This window comes from Ursus americanus, chromosome 15 (genome assembly GCF_024610735.1).
Source record: "Ursus americanus isolate L20-20 chromosome 15, mUrsAme1.1.p, whole genome shotgun sequence".
NCBI lineage: Eukaryota > Metazoa > Chordata > Mammalia > Carnivora > Ursidae > Ursus > Ursus americanus.
Genome location: NC_142141.1, coordinates 40,512,725 through 40,532,822, shown reverse-complemented (window position 1 = coordinate 40,532,822; position 20,098 = coordinate 40,512,725). Strand labels below are relative to the sequence as shown.

The following is a 20,098-nucleotide window of genomic DNA, read 5'->3' as shown; positions in this document are numbered from 1 at the left end:
TCTGAAGACTGCCAAATGAACATTCTGCAAACCCCACATAAAGAGTCTTTGTTCTCTCATACTGAGCTCTCTGCCTGTAATTTCAAGTCAAAATGGGCATCTTGTCCCCAATTTCTCATTTGTCCAAATTTGAAACATTTTTACAAACTCTTGGGTAACCTTTGAGCTTCAGATATTTCCTCCTCAAATTATATTACAATAATCATTTCAAGATGGTAAGAAAAAAGAAAATGATGGTGGTCAAGGGGCTATCTTGTGATGATCAAAAGGTAGACAGACCTGAGTTCAACAGCGTGTGACATCAGGGTGACCTCTCTGAGCCTGGGGCCTTATCTAAATAAGAGGAATAATCATGCCTGTTCAAAGTATTGCTATGTACATTGCTTTGTACGTACCTGGTTTACACCATGTGCTCAAGAAATGATAACCTTTGTTATTGCCCATTATCAATTTTATCTCAGATATGCATGATGGCTTTGCCAGGTTAATAGCCAACGTGTTTATATGAATGTGTTGCTTTTTTACACATATGCAAAGATGAAAGGATGTCATTTGCTTATCTAAGGTATTCAGAAAAGATTTCATATTATAAACCTTTCCCAGAAGGAGATCTTGTAAAAAGCTAACTGACTACAGAGTGTTGGTCATTTGCCCTCCCTAGCCGCGGAGATCAAATCCTGGAAGTGAACTCAGTCAACGTCCGCCATGCTGCTTTAAGCAAGGTTCATACCATCCTGAGCAAATGCCCCCCCGGACCTGTTCGCCTTGTCATCGGCCGGCACCCTAATCCAAAGGTGAAGTATTTCATATTGTTCTGAGTATGGGAGGGTGGCGTGGCTATCTGTCCTGTAGCAGTGACACACATGTTCCTGTGATGACGCAGGCTCTTTGGTGAGACAGTTTACCCAGCTGGGCATGGGAATCATCAACTTGTGGTCACACAGTGACCAAGGTAACCGATACACATGGGAAACAAATCACTGACCTGGACTTCTTCGTCTTCACACTCTTAGAAATTTTATTAGGAAATTTTGACATTGTTACTGGTGAATATAAAATGTGGTAGAAGATAAGAGTGCTGGGTTCAGAATAAGTCCCAACCGGTTGTTTGATCTCTGGTGAGATAGTTGACCTTTTGGGGTTTCTGCATCAAGAAAATCTGAGAGCATTGGACTAAATGGTCTGTCCAGTCCATCCTCGACCTGAGCGAATGCTTCTGTAATTAAGGCTTAAGAGCCCACTAATTTTTTTCAGCATCAGTATCACATTGTTGAGCTTGCAGATAATCATAGCCCCTCTGTCCTTGGCCTTTGCTGATATTTGGTTGTATCTTTTCTATACTTAAGCAGTTGCTTTTAATTTTTTTTAGGTTAACCAGAAGCCACTTCAGCAGGTTTGACTCTACTGGCATTGAGCACTTTTTTGTTGTTGTTTCGAGTACTTGATGTAAAAAATCTTTTTAAATTAGCTTGTCTCTAATATTGCAGTCGGGTTGTATTTTTACAAAATTTAACCTTTTCCTTCCAACAACTCAAAATGCTCCTTAAGAACATTAACCCTTTTTGTGCCTGTCATATGACCGCCTCCTCTGTATCGTTTGTACTATTATGTCCTAAAGGCCCGGGCTGCTGGGCTTGATGGGCTTATATGCCATTTTGAGAGTGAGAAGTCTATGCAAAGAGACCTTGTGAGTCCTCCCATGTCTGAGATTTCTTCGGTGTGTTAATTTTACGGCATTATTTTTAGTGTCTCGGTGGGGTCTGTTGTACTGGTTCTCCACAGTGCTTGGTCAAGGATTGCCATTATACTGATTCAAAGTCAACTCCAGTACTGTTTTTTTTTTTTTCTCCAGATTGTTTTCTCTTGTCTACATGCATCTTCATATATGTCTTAAATAAAAACTTCTTGAATATCATTAATATAAAATCAAGTCCTGCTTCTACCTTTTTCCATTTTTTCTCTTGTCACTTCCTATTTTTTCTCCTTTCTATTTTGTAGTTTTGACACTTTCCCTTACAGCCTATTCTCCTTTGTCTCCCTGCTGTCCCCATGGCTCTCTTTGGGTCATTTTTAACAGCCTTTTGCCTCATACAGCCAGAGTGGTCTTGGCTCCTTCCTCCAGGGTCCTCTCCTGGATTGCATCACCTGCATGGCCAAACCCCCCTTCCCCCTTCCAAAGAAGTCCAGTAAGCTGGGGCTGACCTAGCCTGTCCCTCAGCAACATTATAAAAAAATTAAGTTCTCAGTGGTTTGCAGTCATTGGTTTCAAGGCATGTCTGACTTCAAAATCCATTCCAACGTAGCACAGGTCACGATTTGTTTGGAGGTCTGCTTCATCTCAGCCCAAAAGCATCTGCCCAATTTGCCAATACAATCAAACATCAAAATGGCATTTCAGTGCAAAGCATAATAATCCTGATGTACTGGTGGTCCGCGATCCTGTTGAGCACAGGTTGATTCACGTTACTAGCCACAGTAAAATGGCCGTCGTGATGGTGTGGGAGATACATCCAGCAAAACCAGACTTCAGTATTTGTTTGACTAGATTTCACATTTCTTCCTAGGTAAACATGGTGTTCTTAGTTGTAACATCATACTCTATTTTTCTTTTGGTCAAGACTCCACTTTATGTTTAATGTATTTTTATACCACTCACCCCAGCATTTAATGCCAGTAGTACATTTTGGTACTGAATGTATGTGCTTCCTTAGTTTTCATGTTGTTCCAATAGAAATACCACAAGGATTTTCTTTTCTTCTGTTTCTCATAATGACTGGAGCAGTGGCTGCCCAACTGGGATATTCAAACCCTCCAGGTCTAGACAAGCTAAGATTTGGACTTGCCAGAAGGTCAAAGGGGTCCATTTTTAACTGGTACTGAGGCTCTCAGCATGAATATTATTATCCAGGAAATCTTTTGCTTGTTTCAAACCCCAACCATTTTTCCCTACTCAGAAAAACATTTGCAGATATTGAAAGTCTAATGTCAAGAAAAATTTGCAACCACTGTCTAAGCTGGTATTTTTCCCTGACTCATTTATACAGAATTACTCTTTGCTATATGAAGTATGTGTGTATGTATTCAAGTGTATATGCCTGTGTGCATGTATGTGTGTTTTGTTTCCTGTGAGACCCACTAGAAAGTATTCCATAAACATGATGTGATTATGATTTGTCTGTTAGGTTAAAATATAATGCTGAATCCTGCATAGCTTTATTTACTTATTAAGACAAATTGCTATGCTTATCCAAATATTATTTATGCTAAATGTTATTTTACTACACAAAATTACCATTCTAAGTTTACACTGTCCTTATCTTTAAAAAAGAAATTCTATGCAAGTTATGTAATAATCATTTAAAATATCTCATAATTCAGCATATCTCAGGCTTTTATTTTTTTTTCCATGAATAATGACAGTTATGGATAACAACTGATGGGGAAAAAATCCATGAATCTACCATGATGCCATTAAATATAGAAAAGAGTTATAAAATGACGATTTTGGTCAGTTCATTGTAAAAATTGATCCAAGTAAAAACCATCATTGATGCTAAAACCCGTGAGTAAAAATATACTGGGGAGCAAGATATTGATGTCATCTCAAGCTGTCTCCTCACAGATCACTCACTGATGACTACAAAAAAAAAAAAAAAAAAAATCCAGTGGCGAAATCTGGTGAACTCCATCCTAACCAAGTGGTCAAAGTTATCACCAGTCATGAAACATGAAACACTGACCCTGAGTGCCTCTCTGAAGCATGAGAAGGAAACAGTTTTGTAGTTTTCTGCCGAAAAATGCATAATCTAAATCTCAGCATGAAGAAACTATCACACAAATCCTAATTGAGGGTTTGATTGGCCTGGGTCTCTTCCAAAATACCAGTATTGTGACAAAGGCTCAGCAATGTTCTGGATTAAAGGAGTCTAAAAAGACAGGACACCTAGACCCTGAATTGAATTCTGGATTGACACAAAAGAAATTTCTGTAAAGCATTACTATGCCAGGGTGTTGGCTGGTGTCAGTCTACTAAGGTCCAGAAGATGAGCTTGCACCAGAATGCAAATCATTACATCTCGATGTGTACCACTCAGTTCAGGGGACGTTTCTTCCCCAGCAAGACACTGTTGGTGACAGAAACTAAGTGCTGATAAGCATTCTGGACGAAAAACCTATCTCATTACAAGCTGGCATCAAACTTCCTAGGAACTACTTCCGTCTACAGGCACACTTCGAGTAGCATTTCTGAAGGATAGCATTAGGACAGCTGGCTAAATTGGAATATGAAATGTAAATCAGACGGTCGTTTGTGTCAATGTTGAATTTCTTAGAATGCTGATAGTACCACGGTTATTGAAGAGAATGTTCTTGTTTTGAGGAGATACATGCTAAAATATTTCTGGGTGAAGGTTCATGATGTCTGCAACTAACTTCCAAATGGTTTAGTAAAAAGTGAAGCAGTGTGTGTGTGTGTATTAAGAAAGAGCATGAGGTGGGCACCTGGTGGCTCAGTCAGTTAAGCCTCCGACTCCTGGTTTCAGCTGATCTCGGTCTTGTTTCGAACACACTGTTGGATGCGATCGCTAACCCAGCTGTCCTTATATGCCCTGAGTTACTGCTTCCGAGGATGGTCATCATCTTTGGCCCTGTGATTTCCCTTTTTATCTATGCTCAGCCTCTGACTCAGGTCCTAGCTACTTTTATTGGGGAAAAATAAATAAATAAAACCATCTAATTTGTGCCTTCTGCTGAAAATCAGGTTTCCGAGCAGGAAATGGATGCAGTGATCGCACGCAGCACTTATCAGGAGAGCAAAGAGGCCAGCTCCTCTCCTGGCTCAGGTATTATAATCACACATCTTTGTTCAGCGTGCCGGAGAGCTTCCCAGGGGGCCCTGCCCCCTGCAGTGATGCTGGATTCTTTGTCATTATCAGTTTTGGCAGAAGTGGTTGTCAGAGAGATCCCATGCTTTCTCCTTGCTGCTACTTTTGATTTTGCTGTTATTTAATGCGTTTTGTTAAAGTTCTCATCATGCATGCTTCTTACACTATGAGATAATTTGCAAAAATGAGTTAACAGCATTTCATGTGTTTATGTACAATTCATCTGAAATATTCTAGGTAAAAAGCAATACCCAAATATCAGTTGTTGGGTAGAAACAGGGTGTTCTCTGTTCCAAAGCCTGGGGTTTCTCTATGTGAATTAAAGGTTTCCACCCAGTATGGGAGCCTTACTTCAATAGTAAGTAGATTTTTTTTTTTTTAAGTTTCAACTGAAGAAGTGTAATAGAAGGTCCCCAAATCATGATTTCTCCCTTCTTAATTGGGAAAGTTCAGGCAGAGAAGGATTGAGATAGTAAGAATTTCCTATGAATTTCAAGTGGGAAACATTGCATTGAGTTTTAAAAAGTAATGTTTCCGGTAGAATGGAAATCCAAAGGGACTCTGCAAACATGTCTCAACTCAAGATATTACTGATGTCAAGATTGATGTCGGGAGAAAAAGGAACTGAGACATGAGTTACTGTTTGTCAGAGGAAAAGGAAGGCATAGGATTTTTTGGCAGCCATGTAATACCCTGATTATTTGCATCCATAATTAATATATTTAGAGTGGGCACAGCCATAATGGGCTCTTTATTCGGCCAGCTCCTTCTCCTGACCTGCCTGCACGCTGTCCTCTCATAATCCCGGCATACCCCCTTGATCATTTATGAAAGATTTTATTAAGCTACGAACCACATGCGTAAGATCTTTTTGCTCCCGGCATATAATTTAAAGTTTCAATGCCAAATCTTTCCATGCTTCTATTAAAAACCAAAACAGGTATTTTTAGTCCTCCCCCCAGTTCCTTCATGAGTTTCTTGAGTGGTGTTTCTTTGTTCATTGATCCTTCAATCTGTTCAACAGATATCACTGAATACTTCCTAGATCCAGGTGCAATGCTGAGCACTGTGGGGTCAGATCAGTGAAGGTCTCAGCCTTATGGATAAATAGTTGAGGAAGGGAAATGAGGGGCATCCACTTACAACTAAATTATACTGTGTATATGGAGATTGGTGTATGGGTAGTATAAAATACTTTTAAGATTCAGAAGTTACTTCCAACTGGGGTCACCATGGAGGTGGTAGCATCCAAGTTAGGGCCGGAAGCAGGAGTAGAACCTTGGGAGGTGGGATGGAGTAGGGCTCAAGTACCCAGGTCGAGTGCATGCATGTCCGTACCTATGCACGTGGCCCATCAGTGTCAGTCTAGCAAAGAGGGGTTAATATATTTGGCTCCTTCTTTGGGGGTTAAGACTGTGAACCTATTTGTAAGGATGTGAGCTTTGCTGTTTCGACATCATGGTGCATTTTCTCTCCAACAGGTACCCCCTTGAAGAGTCCCTCTCTTGCAAAAAAGGTGAGTCAAGGCATGCTGCTGCCTCACTCAGCCCATGAACCAATTCCTGGAGCCCGTAAGTCAGACCTGAGGGCCCAGCCCGTATCTTTGTCCAGGAGTCATTTTGACTACTTTACAGATGATGGCAACAATGCTAATTTGAGAACAAATACAAAAATGTGTGTTTCTTTTAGTAAATCCTCATCTAAGAAAAGAATAGAGCAACACAATAAAAGAACTGAGCTGCAGTTTAAAAAATAGTTTTCAAACTGCTCCACAATAAAGGTGTCCCCGGTTGGTTTTGGGGGGACCTGTGACTTTAAGGGGACAAGACTCTTTCCCGGCTGGTGATTCCTCATCCCAGTGGATCAGAGCACAGGATTCGGACTCCCCTCTTTTCTGTTCCATCACTAGGCCGAACCAGTGGCTTGAATGTCATTCCATTTTCCTGTCTCTTCCCCCAGTGTTTTTCCTGGGATGGTCGATGTATGGCTGCTGTGGCTTTTCTGGTCATCGCTACACATTTGGCCCAAAAAAATCTCTTCAGCACGTTGTCTGGCAGCAACCATTGCCTTTCTCATTAGCTGTTTAATTTAGCCGTCCTGGAGTCAAGGCAGGCGGTGTCTGCTCTCACCACTGCTTCAGCTGCCCGTGGCTGAGAACAAAGTGTTCTTGGAAAGCTAGGAGTGACGGTGTCGGAGAATGGGCTCCCGGCGTCCCTTTCTCATCATCCCGCACCCTCTTCTCCAACAGGACGCCCTGATTTCTGAACCCGAAGCCTCCCCGGACTTTGCCCACAGCGTGCCGGGCTCCCTGTCCGACTTCGTGGTGGCCGGCTCTGAGGACGAGGACGCCCCGGGCAGCGGCTGCAGCGCCTCCGAGGACGGCGGCCCGCCCCCCAGCACCTGCGGTAAGCGGTGCCCGTGCTCTGACTCGGGCCAGGTCGGTTCACGCAGCAGGGCGGCATGGTGGGAACAGGGAGCTGGGAGCCGTGCCTGGGGTCGCGTAGAAGACACCTCTCTACCCTGACTCAATTCCGAGTGTATTTGGGGAACATGCAGCCCCCCACTGCTGCCTGGCCCCTCGGTTCTGTGGCGGAGGGTCCGGGCCCACGATCTGTACCGGGAGGGTTGGGGGTGGAGAACCGGAACAGCATTTAGATGCTGTTGACATAGCATCGTCTTGAAATTCATGGCACAAAATCAGGGTGGCAGCCTAACAGCCTTCTGTTTTAGGGGATTCCTAGCCAAGTTCCAGCCCTTCCCTCACCAGGCCCTGAGTTCTTTTTAGAAGGCAGCTGAGTGAAAGATTCAGAACTCGTGAGAAACCCATGTTATCAAACAGGTGTTTTTAAATCTTGATCACGCTCTTACTATAACATGAGAGAATGATCTGGCACAAGCCACACTGATTCCTTGGGCTTCTGCTGGTGTGGTTTGCTTTTTTTTCTTCGTTCCTTTTTTTTTTTTTTTTTTTTTTTTTTAATTCTGATGTCTGCACAACAACATCCCTGTCTTAGGACCGGCAGACTTGACCACCCTGGCTCTCATTTGGAACAGCTGACAAGCTTACTCTTGTCTCTGACAGAAGCATTTCAAGGTGGAAGCACATGTAATTTTCTGTACATTTAGCAAGATGTGAAGAGTTTGCTGAGCCCCACAGGCTTTCCCTCCTCCCTGCTTGGAACTTACATAGATGATAATCTCAGGCTTCCCTGCAACATGCTCTAGAAACTTCTGTGCCCCCCCCCCCCCCGCCCCGGTCTCTGCAAACGAAGGAAGGGCCTTGTGATAAGAAGGTCTGGGTGTGCAGGGCTGGTTGGTCTCCGGGCAGCGTCCCGAAGAGGACTTCCCAGCAGCAGCATCTAGTCTGAACCTCAGCAGCGTGTTAGGCATCCTGGGAGTTGAATTAAACATTTCTGTCTCTAGGGGCACCTGGGTGGCACAGCGGTTGGGCTTCTGCCTTCGGCTCAGGGCGTGATCCCAGCGTTGTGGGATCGAGTCCCACATCAGGCTCCTCCGCTGTGAGCCTGCTTCTTCCTCTCCCACTCCCCCTGTTTGTGTTCCCTCTCTCACTGGCTGTCTCTGTCAGATAAATAAATAAATTCTTTAAAAAATAAATAAATAAATAAACATTTCTGTCTCTAGGCAGCATACATGTTTAAGCTAAACAATCCAGAGGCTGAGTGAAAGAAAGAAAGAAAGAAAGAAAGAAAGAAAGAAAGAAAGAAAGAAAGAAAGAAAAGAAAAAAATTTAAGGAAACAAAAAGGGAGGCCAGTAGGAAAAGGAGAGAGAGAAGCCAGCTGTCCACTCGGTACGAATCCCAAGAGGCCGTATCATTGAAGCCTGGTGGTCAGTGGCCAGAGGATGAATGGCTGGCAGTTGTCAACGTGGGAATGCTCCTGTGTAATGGGGAGGGGGGCGTAAATTATAAAACCAGGCCAGACGGGAAACCCTATTTCATTTGGCTATTTCTTTCCCCATCCCCACCAGCCCACAAGGAGCCAGGAAAACCCAGGGCCAACAGCCTCGTGACTCTAGGAAGCCAGCGGACCTCTGGGCTCTTCCACAAGCAGGTGACGGTTGCCAGACAAGCCAGTCTCCCTGGGAGCCCGCAGGTCCTCCGAAACCCTCTCCTCCGCCAGAGGAGGGTGGGCTGCTATGACACCGAGGATGCCAGTGATGAGGAAGAGTTTGACGGTGAAGGGGACTGCATTTCCCTCCCGGGGACCCTCCCCGGTCCCAGCAGGCCTCTGACAGAGAATGACTCTAGGCACGTCCTGATGACCTCTTCCAAGGTCATGGGTATCAACAGCCAGGGGGAGCATCCCCAGAAAACTGTGGTCAGCAAGGCCTCCTCAGTGCCTCTCCTTGGCAGCTCACTGGACTTAGAGGAGAGTGTCCCAGAGGGTCTGGGGGACACTCCTTCTCATGCAGCCAACCTGCTGGCCTCTGCAAAAGCCCCCAAGGGTGGCCCTGGCTGCTCAGGGAGGAAGGAACTCTCAGGATCGAAGAGTTCGCCCAAGTTGGAGTACAAAGCCGATACTGGTGCCCAGAGTCTGGGGAACACAGATACCCCTAGGTCCGCCCAGCAGAAGAATGACAGCCTGGCGTCCAGGCACAAACCAGTGGCCAGGGTCAGCCCACACCACAAGAGGCCCGAGGCTGACGCCAGGCCCAGCAGCTCAGAGACAGCACATCTGACTGATGGAGGCGATGGCTCGTGTGTCCAGGCCACTTCCATCAAAGAGACCAGGACTGGTTCTCATCCAGGTGGAACTGTGGAGAAGGTAATTGACTTCTTCTTCGTAACTTGGGACCTGAGTCACTACTGTGTGAGTGACGATGGGGTGTGTGAGAAGCAGGCTCTCCGCCAAGCAAGGAGCCTGATGTGGGACTCGATCTCAGGATCTGGGGATCATGACCTGAGCTGAAGGCAGACGCTCCACTGACTGAGCCACCCAGGAGCCCCTCCCCATACCTTGTTGTGAGAATCACATGAAATAATGGCCATGCGTTCACCTAGCAACTAAGCACGGGCCAGGGCGCCTGGCTGGCTCAGTCGGTGGAGCGTGTGACTCTCGATCTCGGGGTTGTGAGTTCAAGCCCCATATTGGGTGTAGAGATTAAAAATAAAATCTTAAAGAAAGAAAAAGAAACTTATAATACACCACTTTAGATGCAAGTCAATATTATTTATGTTACAACTTGGTTACACATAGGCTAGAATGACCCAGAATTGTCAAATTGCTCGTTTTTACTCAGTATACCTCCATCTAAGCAAGGAGAGAGTAAGAGACGCATGTGTTGTTTACAATCTCAGCATAAGTAGTTTCTCTCTGAGGTGATTGTAAGGCCATATCTGTAAAGATGCGTGTTCAAGTGGTTCATACAAACAGACATATAAACAGACCCAGAAAATATGAAGTCATAAAAACTATTAGGCAGAAGGGATTTTTGTTAACTTTATAGAAAAAGTAGACACATGCATCTTTCTTCATCCTCCTAAAAAATGTTATTACTTCCAACTAGCATGTATATATATATATATATTTTTTTTTAAGATTTTATTTCTTTATTGGGGGGAGCACAAGAAGGAGGGGAGCACAAGTGGGGGGAGGGGCAAAGGGAGAGGGAGAAGCAGACCCTCGGCTGAGCAGGGAGCCCAGTTCCGGGGCTCGATCCCAGGACCCTGAGACCATGACCTGAGCAGAAGACAGAGGTTAACCCTGAGCTGTCCAGGCCCCCCTAGCATATGTGTTTTAAAATGCAATTTTCAGCTAATAGGCTAACGCCTTCTTTCAAGAAAGTCTCCTCAGCCAGTTTTGAATAACTATATAATCCAGGGGGGTTATTCACAATAATTTATATCTATATAGAGCTTTTGTCATTGTGAATGAGTATTCCCAATAAGAATTTTGAGAAGCATTTAAAACTTTTGCACAAAAGTTTAACTCTTCTCATTAAAAATTTAGTTCAAAAATATCATTTCATTTACACATGAGGAAGAAAATAAAATGCAGTCCCATTAAGTATTTATGCTCAAATACTGGAATCTTCAAAAGAAAAAAACCTTAGGTAAGTAAGTTGTCTTCTGTTGTTTTTATTTAATACTTTTTAAATAGAGATGAAGTCACATAACATAAAATTAAACATTTTAAAATATGGTTCAGCTCTCTCCTCTACTGCCGCCTTCAGGCCACTTTATGACTCCTTACCTCGGACGGTGAATTTCAACTAAATCGGATTTAACTTCCTAGTGAGTTTTTTTTTTTTTCCTTACAGTAGGTTTTAGATAGAAGAAAGGAAGGTAAAGTAATTGACACTTGGCTAAAGTGAAATTTTGGACTATTAAATGTGAATTTCATTTATCCAGATAAGTCCTAGCCCTAAATACCAAACTGAGGAGCTGACCGTACATGCTTGGTTGGATATCACTGTGCAGTATGAAGACAGTAATACCTTACCTCTAGGTAGCCTTTCGTGGGCTGCATGTCATTTTTATAATGGCTCATTTAATCATCTTTTATTTAAAACTCTATGAGGGCTGCCTGGGTGGCTTGGTTGGTTAAGTGTCCGACTCTTGATTTCAGCTCAGGTCATGATCTCAGGGTCATGGGATCAAACCCGGTATCAGCCTCCCTGCTGAGCTTGGAGCCTGCTTAAGATTCTCTGTCTCCCTCAGCCCCTCGCCTACTGCGCTCGCTCGCTCTCTCAAAAAAAAAAGTTAAAAAAATAAAATAAAACTCTATGAGTTAGGACAAGTCTTATCCCCATTTTGTCCCCGTTTTTCTACTGTGGTAAGATACACGTAACAAAAGCATACAGTTCCCGTCGTATAGGTTCATAACGTGCGACCATCACCCACATCTCCAGAAATTTCTGTACCCATTATACAATAACTCTCCATTCCCCGTCCCACCAGCCCCCAGAAACCACCAGTCTACTTTCTGTCTCTCTGATGTTGATGACTCTCAGTACCTCATCTGAATGGAATCAGTATTTGTCTTTCTATGAACTGGCTTATTTCACTTCCCAAAATGTCCCTAAGGCTCATCCCTGTTGCAGCATGTGTCAGAATGTCCTTCCTTTCTGAGGCTGAGTAATAGTCCGTTGTAGGTCTAGTCCATGTTTTGCTTATCCATTCATCTATCAATGGACACTTGAACTGCTTCCACGTTTTAGCTCCTGCGAACAGCGCTATCAACACGGGAGTACACACACTGCTTAGAGAACCTGCTTTCAATTCTGGGTATATACCCAGAAGTGTGATATCTGAATCGTATGGTATTTCTATTTTTATTTTTTTGAAGAACGTCCATACTGTTTTCCGTTGTGGCTGCACCGTTTCCCATTCCTGCCAGCATTGCACACGGTTCCAGTTTCTCGACAGCCTTGCCAACACCTGTTAGTCCTGTTTTGGCTCATAGCCACCCTTGCGGGTGTGACGTGACATCTGCGCGTGATTCTGATTTGCATTTCCCTCATCACCTTCATTTCAAAGTTGAGAAAACCAAGGCTTAGGAAGCATGTAAGACCGTGCAATTTCTATGGCCTTACACCCAGAATCTGGATCCTGTGGCTCCTAGTTAAGGGCTCTCTGAAATTTCCCAAAGCAGCTCTTTTCTGTGTGTGGTGTCTTAGGGCGCAGAAAACCTGAAAGCTGTCGACAGTGACTTGTGGTTGTCATTGTGCCAGGAATCTCTGGGGAAGCTGACCGTGGGTGATGGGCGTGTCCCTGCCAACTGGGGGCCTGCCAGTGCCCCGCCCCACCCAGACGCCGGCCGCTGCACAGAGAACGTGTTCGAAGCTGCACCGGAGCAGGGGCAAAAACCTGGGACAGGTAAGATGATTTTATTGCTTGTTAAGTTCAAGATAGGAGGGCAGAAGTTACCCTAATAAAAATGTTACATGTGGAGAACTTGGAGGGGGAAAAAACCTCTTCCAGAGATTAATGATATTTACAGGCTGCCTGCATTTAACAACTTTACTAGATTGTTGTGCCTTAACTCATAGTTTTAATTCCCCATCAGAGCACGTCCATTTTCCGCCAGTTGACACTCTTTACCTATTTTGTGACGGGTACCTTAATGAATGAGACGTGAGATGACATAGAGGAGCTCCTGCCCTTCAGAATTTCAGCACTCGGCCCACGTGAAATCAAATGCACTGAGAAGTATTTTTGACCTCCTGCATCCGCAGAATAGAATATTTGAGCAGCGTGCTGAGGTCAACAAGATGCTCCCGGCCTGCGTGACTGGCACTGGCCCCCAGCAGGCCGTCCTAAGCACTAATGCGTCTGTCTCAGCACCTCTGTGACCCACTCTAGCTAGGAAACAGCACCGATGTCTTCTGGGTCCTTCTGCACCTGCAACAACGCTTGCAAAGGCTGCTGGGCCCTCCCCCCGTCATGTGCCATAATTGAGTCAACATCCTTCCCATTATGGGACACTTGGGGGGGGGTTACAAGGGAAGGATCATTTGAAAGGTGACATCAAGGGCTGCCTCCATGTCATTTAATCTCCCTCAAAAACGCTTTTCAGTTATTAGGGTTTGTTCAGCAAGTGAATCTGAAGCTGAAGACTAGCCTTCAAATCCCCTCTGTTGTCTCAGCACAACTTTTCCCCATAATTGGCACCAGCAGAAGCGGGAAAGTCATTCTTTTTTCTTTTTTCCCCAAAGATTTTATTTATTTATTTGACAGAGAGAGACAGCCAGAGAGAAAGGGAACACAAGCAGGGGGAGTGGGAGAGGAAGAAGCAGGCTCCCAGCGGAGGAGCCTGATGTGGGGCTCGATCCCAGAGCTCCGGGATCACGCCCTGAGCCGAAGACAGACGCTTAATGACTGCACCACCCAGGCGCCCCAGGAAAGTCATTCTGAAGGGAATTCAAAAGGTTGAGCAGAGAAGGACAGGAGCCCATGGATTCAAATCTTTGTATGTCCCTCGCCTTCCACAGGCACCTGGGGAAGTTACATACAGTCTCCACGAGTGTCCTGATGGGCCGGCCTTGTTGTGGCCAGGTGCTCTGTACACAGAGGTCATCCAGGCAGGGTTTAGAGAATGGCATGGACTGTGGACCTGACTTCCCAGGTGACCCCTGGCTATACACTCTGTGATGCTGGATCCATGGCTAAACCACACTGTGCCTCAGTTCCCTACCATTCCAAAGCAGATGGTGACAGGACCTACCTCACGGTGTTGGGAGGAAAATGAAGTGCATGAAAAACTCTTAGCACAGTGCTAAGTCCTAATAATTAGTCCTTAATTGTTGACATAAGAACTTCAGGAGGGGAAAGGCATATGCAATTAAGATGATTTGCGTGGGAGATGTGGAGGGGGTGTAACATTTCGGTAGACAGTCTTCTCAAAGCAGGTGCTTTCATTGTGACTGTTTCACTGTAACCCCTAGTTCCGAAGAAAAGAGCAAATAATGTTCTGTTTTATGCCAGTGTCCCCTGATTATCAGATGCCATGTGCCAGAGGCAGACAGATTAACCTGAGAGTGTGCAGGGCCTTATAAGGAGGCATCTCCAGGACAGAGGCCGTCCAGAACCCACTTCATGGAATGACAATTTCCCGCTGTTCCTGGCATTGACACCTTTCCCTGCACTCCTCCGATCACAGGCTCGCTCTTCACTGCTTTCATTCCATTTTCTTCTTCATCTTCCTCCTCATCACTGTGTGGTCAGCTCTCCCCACAGAGCCCCATCCGTCCCCAACCCTTCTGTCCACGCTTCCCAGGTCATGTGGCCTTCCAGTTCTCCCAGTGCTCTGAACACGCTCACGACACAGTTCAGGCGCAGTGCAAGCTTGCATCCTTCTGCAGCTCCTGTGTGTCTCCCCAAAGTAGCCTCCTCTCTCCTCTCCTGCACTGAGCACTAAGTGCCCAAAGGTCAGCACCTGACTGTTTTATACTTTACGGCTTACAACCCACACCGTGGGGCCAAACCCACGATGAGAGCTAAACCGGAGACCCGAGCCCTCCGCAGAATGAGCACAAAGCTAAGGGATGGAACAGAACCACAGCCTGACTCCTGAGGCTTTTGCCACCAGAGGGCTGGTATAAAGAGGATTTCTGGTGTCCCCATCCTTAAAAATAACGGAGAGAGAAAAGGGCAGAAACAAAGGTTTATTCTGCCAGCCGGTCTGAGTTATTTCAGGGCATCTAGGGCAGGGTGGTGTTTGTTAGATGGGAGTGCTCTGTAATTTCAGAGGCAAAAACAGAACGACAAGAAGGCATTTAGGTTGTAGAAGGTCTTTCTGGGGGGAAAAAAAAACCTTTCTTTTGAGATTAAGTTTTCCTTTTTTTTTTTTAATTCACAGTTTTTCTGTTTTCTCACATTTTCCCCTCTCTCTCCCCTGTCACCCCACCTTTCGTTTATATTCTCAACCCAGGACCGGATGGCCCCCCAGACCTCACCCCTACCCCAGGACAGAAGGGGGCATCTCACCCTGACCCCAGCAAGACCTCAGTGGACACAGGGCAAGCCAGGCGGCCTGAGGAACCTGGAGAGCCAGTGTCATCCAGGGTTCCTGAGTCTGAGGACAGATGTCAAGTCAGACTCGCCCCGGAGCGCAGCTCACCCCCCGGGAAGATGGCAGTGGCTCGGCATGACTTCAGCAACACTCCGGCAGCGCCAGAAGCCGACTCGCCCAAGAAGGCAGCTGCCCACAGGGGAGGCCCTGAGGCAGAGGGGGCGTCTCCAGCTAGTACTGTCCTGTCTCGAGACCTCATGTCCCAGGAGGAGAGACAGAGAGTTCCCGGTAACCACAGCAAGGCTCTGCAAACAACAGGAGTCCTCGTCCCTGAAAACTCCCGGGGCTCTGCTCTGCTCAAGGGAACAGACTGTGTGTCTGAGAGGGCCCCGCAGGCCAGCCCCACCCTGCCGTCAGCTGCTGACAAGGCTGGCAGGGTGTGCGGCAGTGTCTCCGGCCACTGCTGCCCCAGGGAAAGTGGGGGCAGTCCTGTGACTGACATCGACAAACTCATCAAGGAGCTGGATGCTTCAGAACCAAGACTTCAGTCTCCTCAGAAAGGGGACCGGTTGAGTCAAGAGGGACATTCTCAGGGCCAACCTCCAGCAGGAGCCGGAAGCGGAAGTTCGCACCCTGCTGGGCCAGTCATGGGGAACCAGACCCCCACCCTGAGGAGGGCCTGGGCAGCTGCTGGACAGCCCCCTCACCCACAGTGGGCTTCCCAGCCTTCAGTTTTGGATTCCATTAATCCTGACAAACATTTTACTGTGAACAAAAACTTTTTGAGCAACTACTCTAGAAATTTCAGCAGTTTTCACGAAGATAGCTTGTCCCTGTCAGGCCCGGGTGACAGCACAGAACCATCCCTCTCATCCATGTATGGTGATGCGGAGGACTCGTCTTCAGACCCTGAATCACTCACTGAAGCCCCACAAGCTTCCACTGGGGACAACTGGTCACCTCCTCATTCCCGTGGGTCTTCTCACAAGGAAGACACTACGGAGTCTGAGGAGGAGCAAATCGAGATTTGTTCTACAAATGGTTCCCCCAATCCACCCTCAACTACTGCTCATGCACCTGCCCAGGCTGCACCCTGCCCTGTGTTGGCCAAAGTTCTGCCATTAAAGCACAGTGCCATGAGTCACGTGGTGGGAAAGCCATGTGAGAGAGCATCCTTTGTGCCGGGCACCTCCTGCCCTCCAATTCCAGACTCTTCCCAGCCATTTTCTCTCTTGGATATAAGCTCTCAGGAGCATGAACTTCACGCAGACAGAAGGATATTACATTACCCCAGGCCCTTGTGTGAAGAAGGTACCCTGGTATCCACTAGCCCTAGCTCAGCTGTGGAGAACGGCCAGCGTCCTAAAGCTGCCAGGCATTTCCACAACCTTCCGGTCACTCTCAGCAATCTGAACATGGTAAATGGTTTAGAACATGACCTGCTGGGTGACAAAACCCCAAATAAGAAGCAAGAGACAAATGTCAATGCAACTGAAAACCGGTCCCCCTTCAGTGTGGATGCCCCTAAGAATGGAGGATCCGTTTTGACGAATCTGCACATCTCTGAAAGTCAAGACATGGAAGACGTGCTCCAGAAACCAAAACTGACCTCCAGGAGGCCCATCATGGCCTGGTTTAAAGAAATAAATAAAAATAGCCATGGTACACATGCGCAGGGCAAAGCTGAAAAGGAGCAGCCCACGGGGCCCGCCAAAAGCCCTGACTCCAAAAGTCAGGGGTCGAGTTCCAGCCACAAAAAGGGGGTTGCTGGGCTTCAGAGCCCCCCTCAGCTGAAACTGAGTCTGGAAAATAAAGACCCACCAAAAAAAGGTTCCGTGGAAACACTTTTAAATAACTGTCAGAAACCCAAATCCGGTCCTAAGCTGAAGAGACTGAGCATCAAAAGTAAAAGCAAAGCCACTTGGGAGGCGCCTGCTGCTCCTGTGGTCAAGGCTGGTGGGCCGGACCCCAGGAGACCCCTCACGTCACCCCAGACCTCCCACAGGATGCTTCCCAAGGGAGCGGCCCACCGGCTCCACACAGCGGAGCACGAGGAGCCGGACAAGAACGGCCCAGCCCCTCCCAGGCCCCCCCAGTCCGTGCTGGAGAGCAGGCCGCCTGCTGCCTCGGGGGCACCGAAGCCCCCCACGTCCGAGACGAGCGTCACAGCCTTCGTTTCACCCCACACCTCCCCCAAGGCTGTCCCCGAGCAAGGTGCGTGCCGTCGAGCCCACGCGGCTTTCCACTCAGAGCCCGACGGAGCTTGCGCAGCCGCCCCCGCGTCTCCCGGGTGTGGGCCCGAGGGCAGGGCGCCCCCTGCGGCCTCGGGGAGCAGCGCGTCCACGGCCGCTAACTGGCAGGTCCCGCCTCCCGGGCAGGGCGCACGGCGCGGGTCCAGCCAGGCGGATCCAGCCCCCGGGGCCGCCCAAGCAGGGGCGTCCGGCGACAAAGGAAGCAACGTAATTGCTGGTGATCCCCTAGAAAGAACCAACCAGCTGAAAATCGTTGACATTTCTTGTGCAAGAATGCCAAAGAATGCCTGCGGTGACAAGCCCGCTGAGAGTGACAGACTAGGGGGGTTCTGGGCCCACAGCAACTGTCAGGAGAAGAGTGGAGTCAGACCTTGTCACCAGTCACTGGAGCCGTCCCCAGATCACCCGTCCTCACTCCCATCTCGGGCCCCCCAGGTGGAGCAGGACCCCCAGCGATCTTTCAGCGTGGCAAAGCTGGCCTCTTCCTGCTCCTCCCCACAGCTGCCGGCTAAAGCAGCCGATTCCTCCCCGGCGAAGGCGGGCCAGGCGTCGGGCTCCCTGGGGCTGCCCAAGAATGGCGCACCAGCGGGCCCAGCACCAGATGACCATCCGTGCTTCACACCCAGGCCGGCGACCAGGACCTACTCCATGCCCGCCCAGTTTTCAAGCCATTTTGGCCGGGAGGGGCATGCCCTGCACAGCCCAGGTCGTTCTCACCGGGACAGCCAGACCCCTGCAACAAGTGGGGGCCTCCTCGAGGCCAAGGCATCCAGAGGCGGTGTCCTTGGCCTGGCTAACGGACAGGGTATATATAGCGTAAAGCCCCTTCTGGAGACTTCGAGGAACCTTCCCACCACAGACGAAGGGGATGTCCTTTCAGTGCAAGACAGGAGCTGCCTAGTCACAGACAAAATCAAGGTCACCAGAAGACATTACTACCCTGAGCAGAACTACGAATCTACCTCATTTTTCTCTGTGAAGCAGAGGATCAAGTCTTTTGAGAACCTGGCCAATTCTGACCGGCTGGTGGCCAAGTCCGGGGCGTCCCCTTTTTTGTCAGTAAGCTCCAAGCCTCCCATTGGGAGACGGTCGTCTGGCAGCATTGTTTCCGGGAGCCTCAGCCACCCTGTTGACCCAACGGCGAGGTCGCTGAGACGCAGCCTGAGTTCCTGCAGCGAAAGCCAAAGCGAAGCCAGCAGCCTCATCCCCCAAATGACCAAGTCCCCGTCCAGCACAACGCTGACGCTCTCCCGGCAGCACCCGGCGGAGGCCAGTAACAAGGGCCCTGACTCGGACCCAAAGAAACCACTTGGTCCTTCAGGGGTTCCCACCCCGAGTGTGACGCCAGCCTCTCCCGTCAAGAGAAACAAGTCCTCGGTGCGCCACGCCCAGCCCTCGCCCCTGTCCCGCTCCAGGCTCCAGGAGCTGCGAGCCTTGAGCATGCCCGACCTTGACAAGCTCTGCTCTGAGGACTTCTCGGCGGGGCCCACCGCCGTGCTCTTCAAAACCGAGCTGGAAATCGTCCCCCGGAGGTCGCTTGGCTCTCCCGCTGGAGGCCTCAACGGGTCCACTGCCCTGTCATGCCCCATGAAGCGGGGGGACGGGGCCTGTCCAGGAGGAAGCAGCCCTAAAGCCAGTGAGCCTGGGGTGCCCAGTTCAGCCCATCATGTGGGTGAAACCACCCGGGATCTGCCTTCTGGAAAAGGCTGGTCGGTTAAGTAAGTATCTGCCTCTCCCCTTTTATTCAAATATATTTTTTTAAATTATGAACTAGCTTTAGGGTTATAGAAGAGCTCCAGAGATAGTGCAGAGAGCTCCCGTGCAGAACCCCTCCTCCAGCCCCTCCCGATGTGAACATCTTACGTGATCACGGCTCCGTTGGCAAAAGGAATGAACACTGGAAGAACACAATTAACTAAACCTCAGACTTCAGATTTCACTGAACGAATTTCACTGACATGCCTTTCCTCTTCCGGGGTACCGCACTACACTCAGCCCCCTTTGTCTTTAATATCACGACTAGAACCCCACAGTGCCTGCGGAGAAAGCGTGTGCCAGAATGGTGCTCTGAAGAGGAGGCCTGAAGGGACTGGGCACTTAGGCAAGAGCACCCACCGTGAGAGATGAGAGCGGACAGGGCAGGCTGCACCTCGGGAGAACCTGGGCCTCTGGAGGTGACCAGAGCTCAGAAAATTGCTAACATATTTTAAAGAATATTTTTTTAATATGTCAGAAATTTTCTTGTAAGTTCCAGGATTGGTTCCCTAACATCTTGGAGGGATCCCAGAAGCCATCGTGCTTCCCAGCGCTGTTGGCAGCGAATGAAGTTCCTGTTAGAGCTCTCCGGTTTCTTCCTGTAGTTTGAATGCAGAGTTGTTATGACCAAAAGAGAGCATGGCAATCAGAAAATGCCTGCGATTTGGTAGAAAAGAGGTGGCTTTAAATACGTCCTTATGAAATGGAAAAATCACCTTTTTCTTTAATGTTCTT

General features: G+C 47.9%; 1 protein-coding gene across 8 annotated transcripts in view; it reads left to right on the top strand.

The window, feature by feature from the left end:
* PDZD2 (PDZ domain containing 2) overlaps positions 1-20,098 on the top strand; it is a 379,689-nt gene that overhangs the window by 347,937 nt on the left and 11,654 nt on the right. For all 8 annotated transcript variants that reach the window (XM_087867951.1, XM_087867952.1, XM_045787182.2 and 5 more), the window contains 7 exons: positions 662-794; positions 4,760-4,841; positions 6,365-6,399; positions 7,132-7,288; positions 8,872-9,668; positions 12,577-12,721; positions 15,276-19,326. In XM_087867951.1, the coding sequence (XP_087724077.1) occupies positions 662-794; positions 4,760-4,841; positions 6,365-6,399; positions 7,132-7,288; positions 8,872-9,668; positions 12,577-12,721; positions 15,276-19,326 (5,400 nt within the window). The remainder of the gene's footprint in view (positions 1-661; positions 795-4,759; positions 4,842-6,364; positions 6,400-7,131; positions 7,289-8,871; positions 9,669-12,576; positions 12,722-15,275; positions 19,327-20,098) is intronic.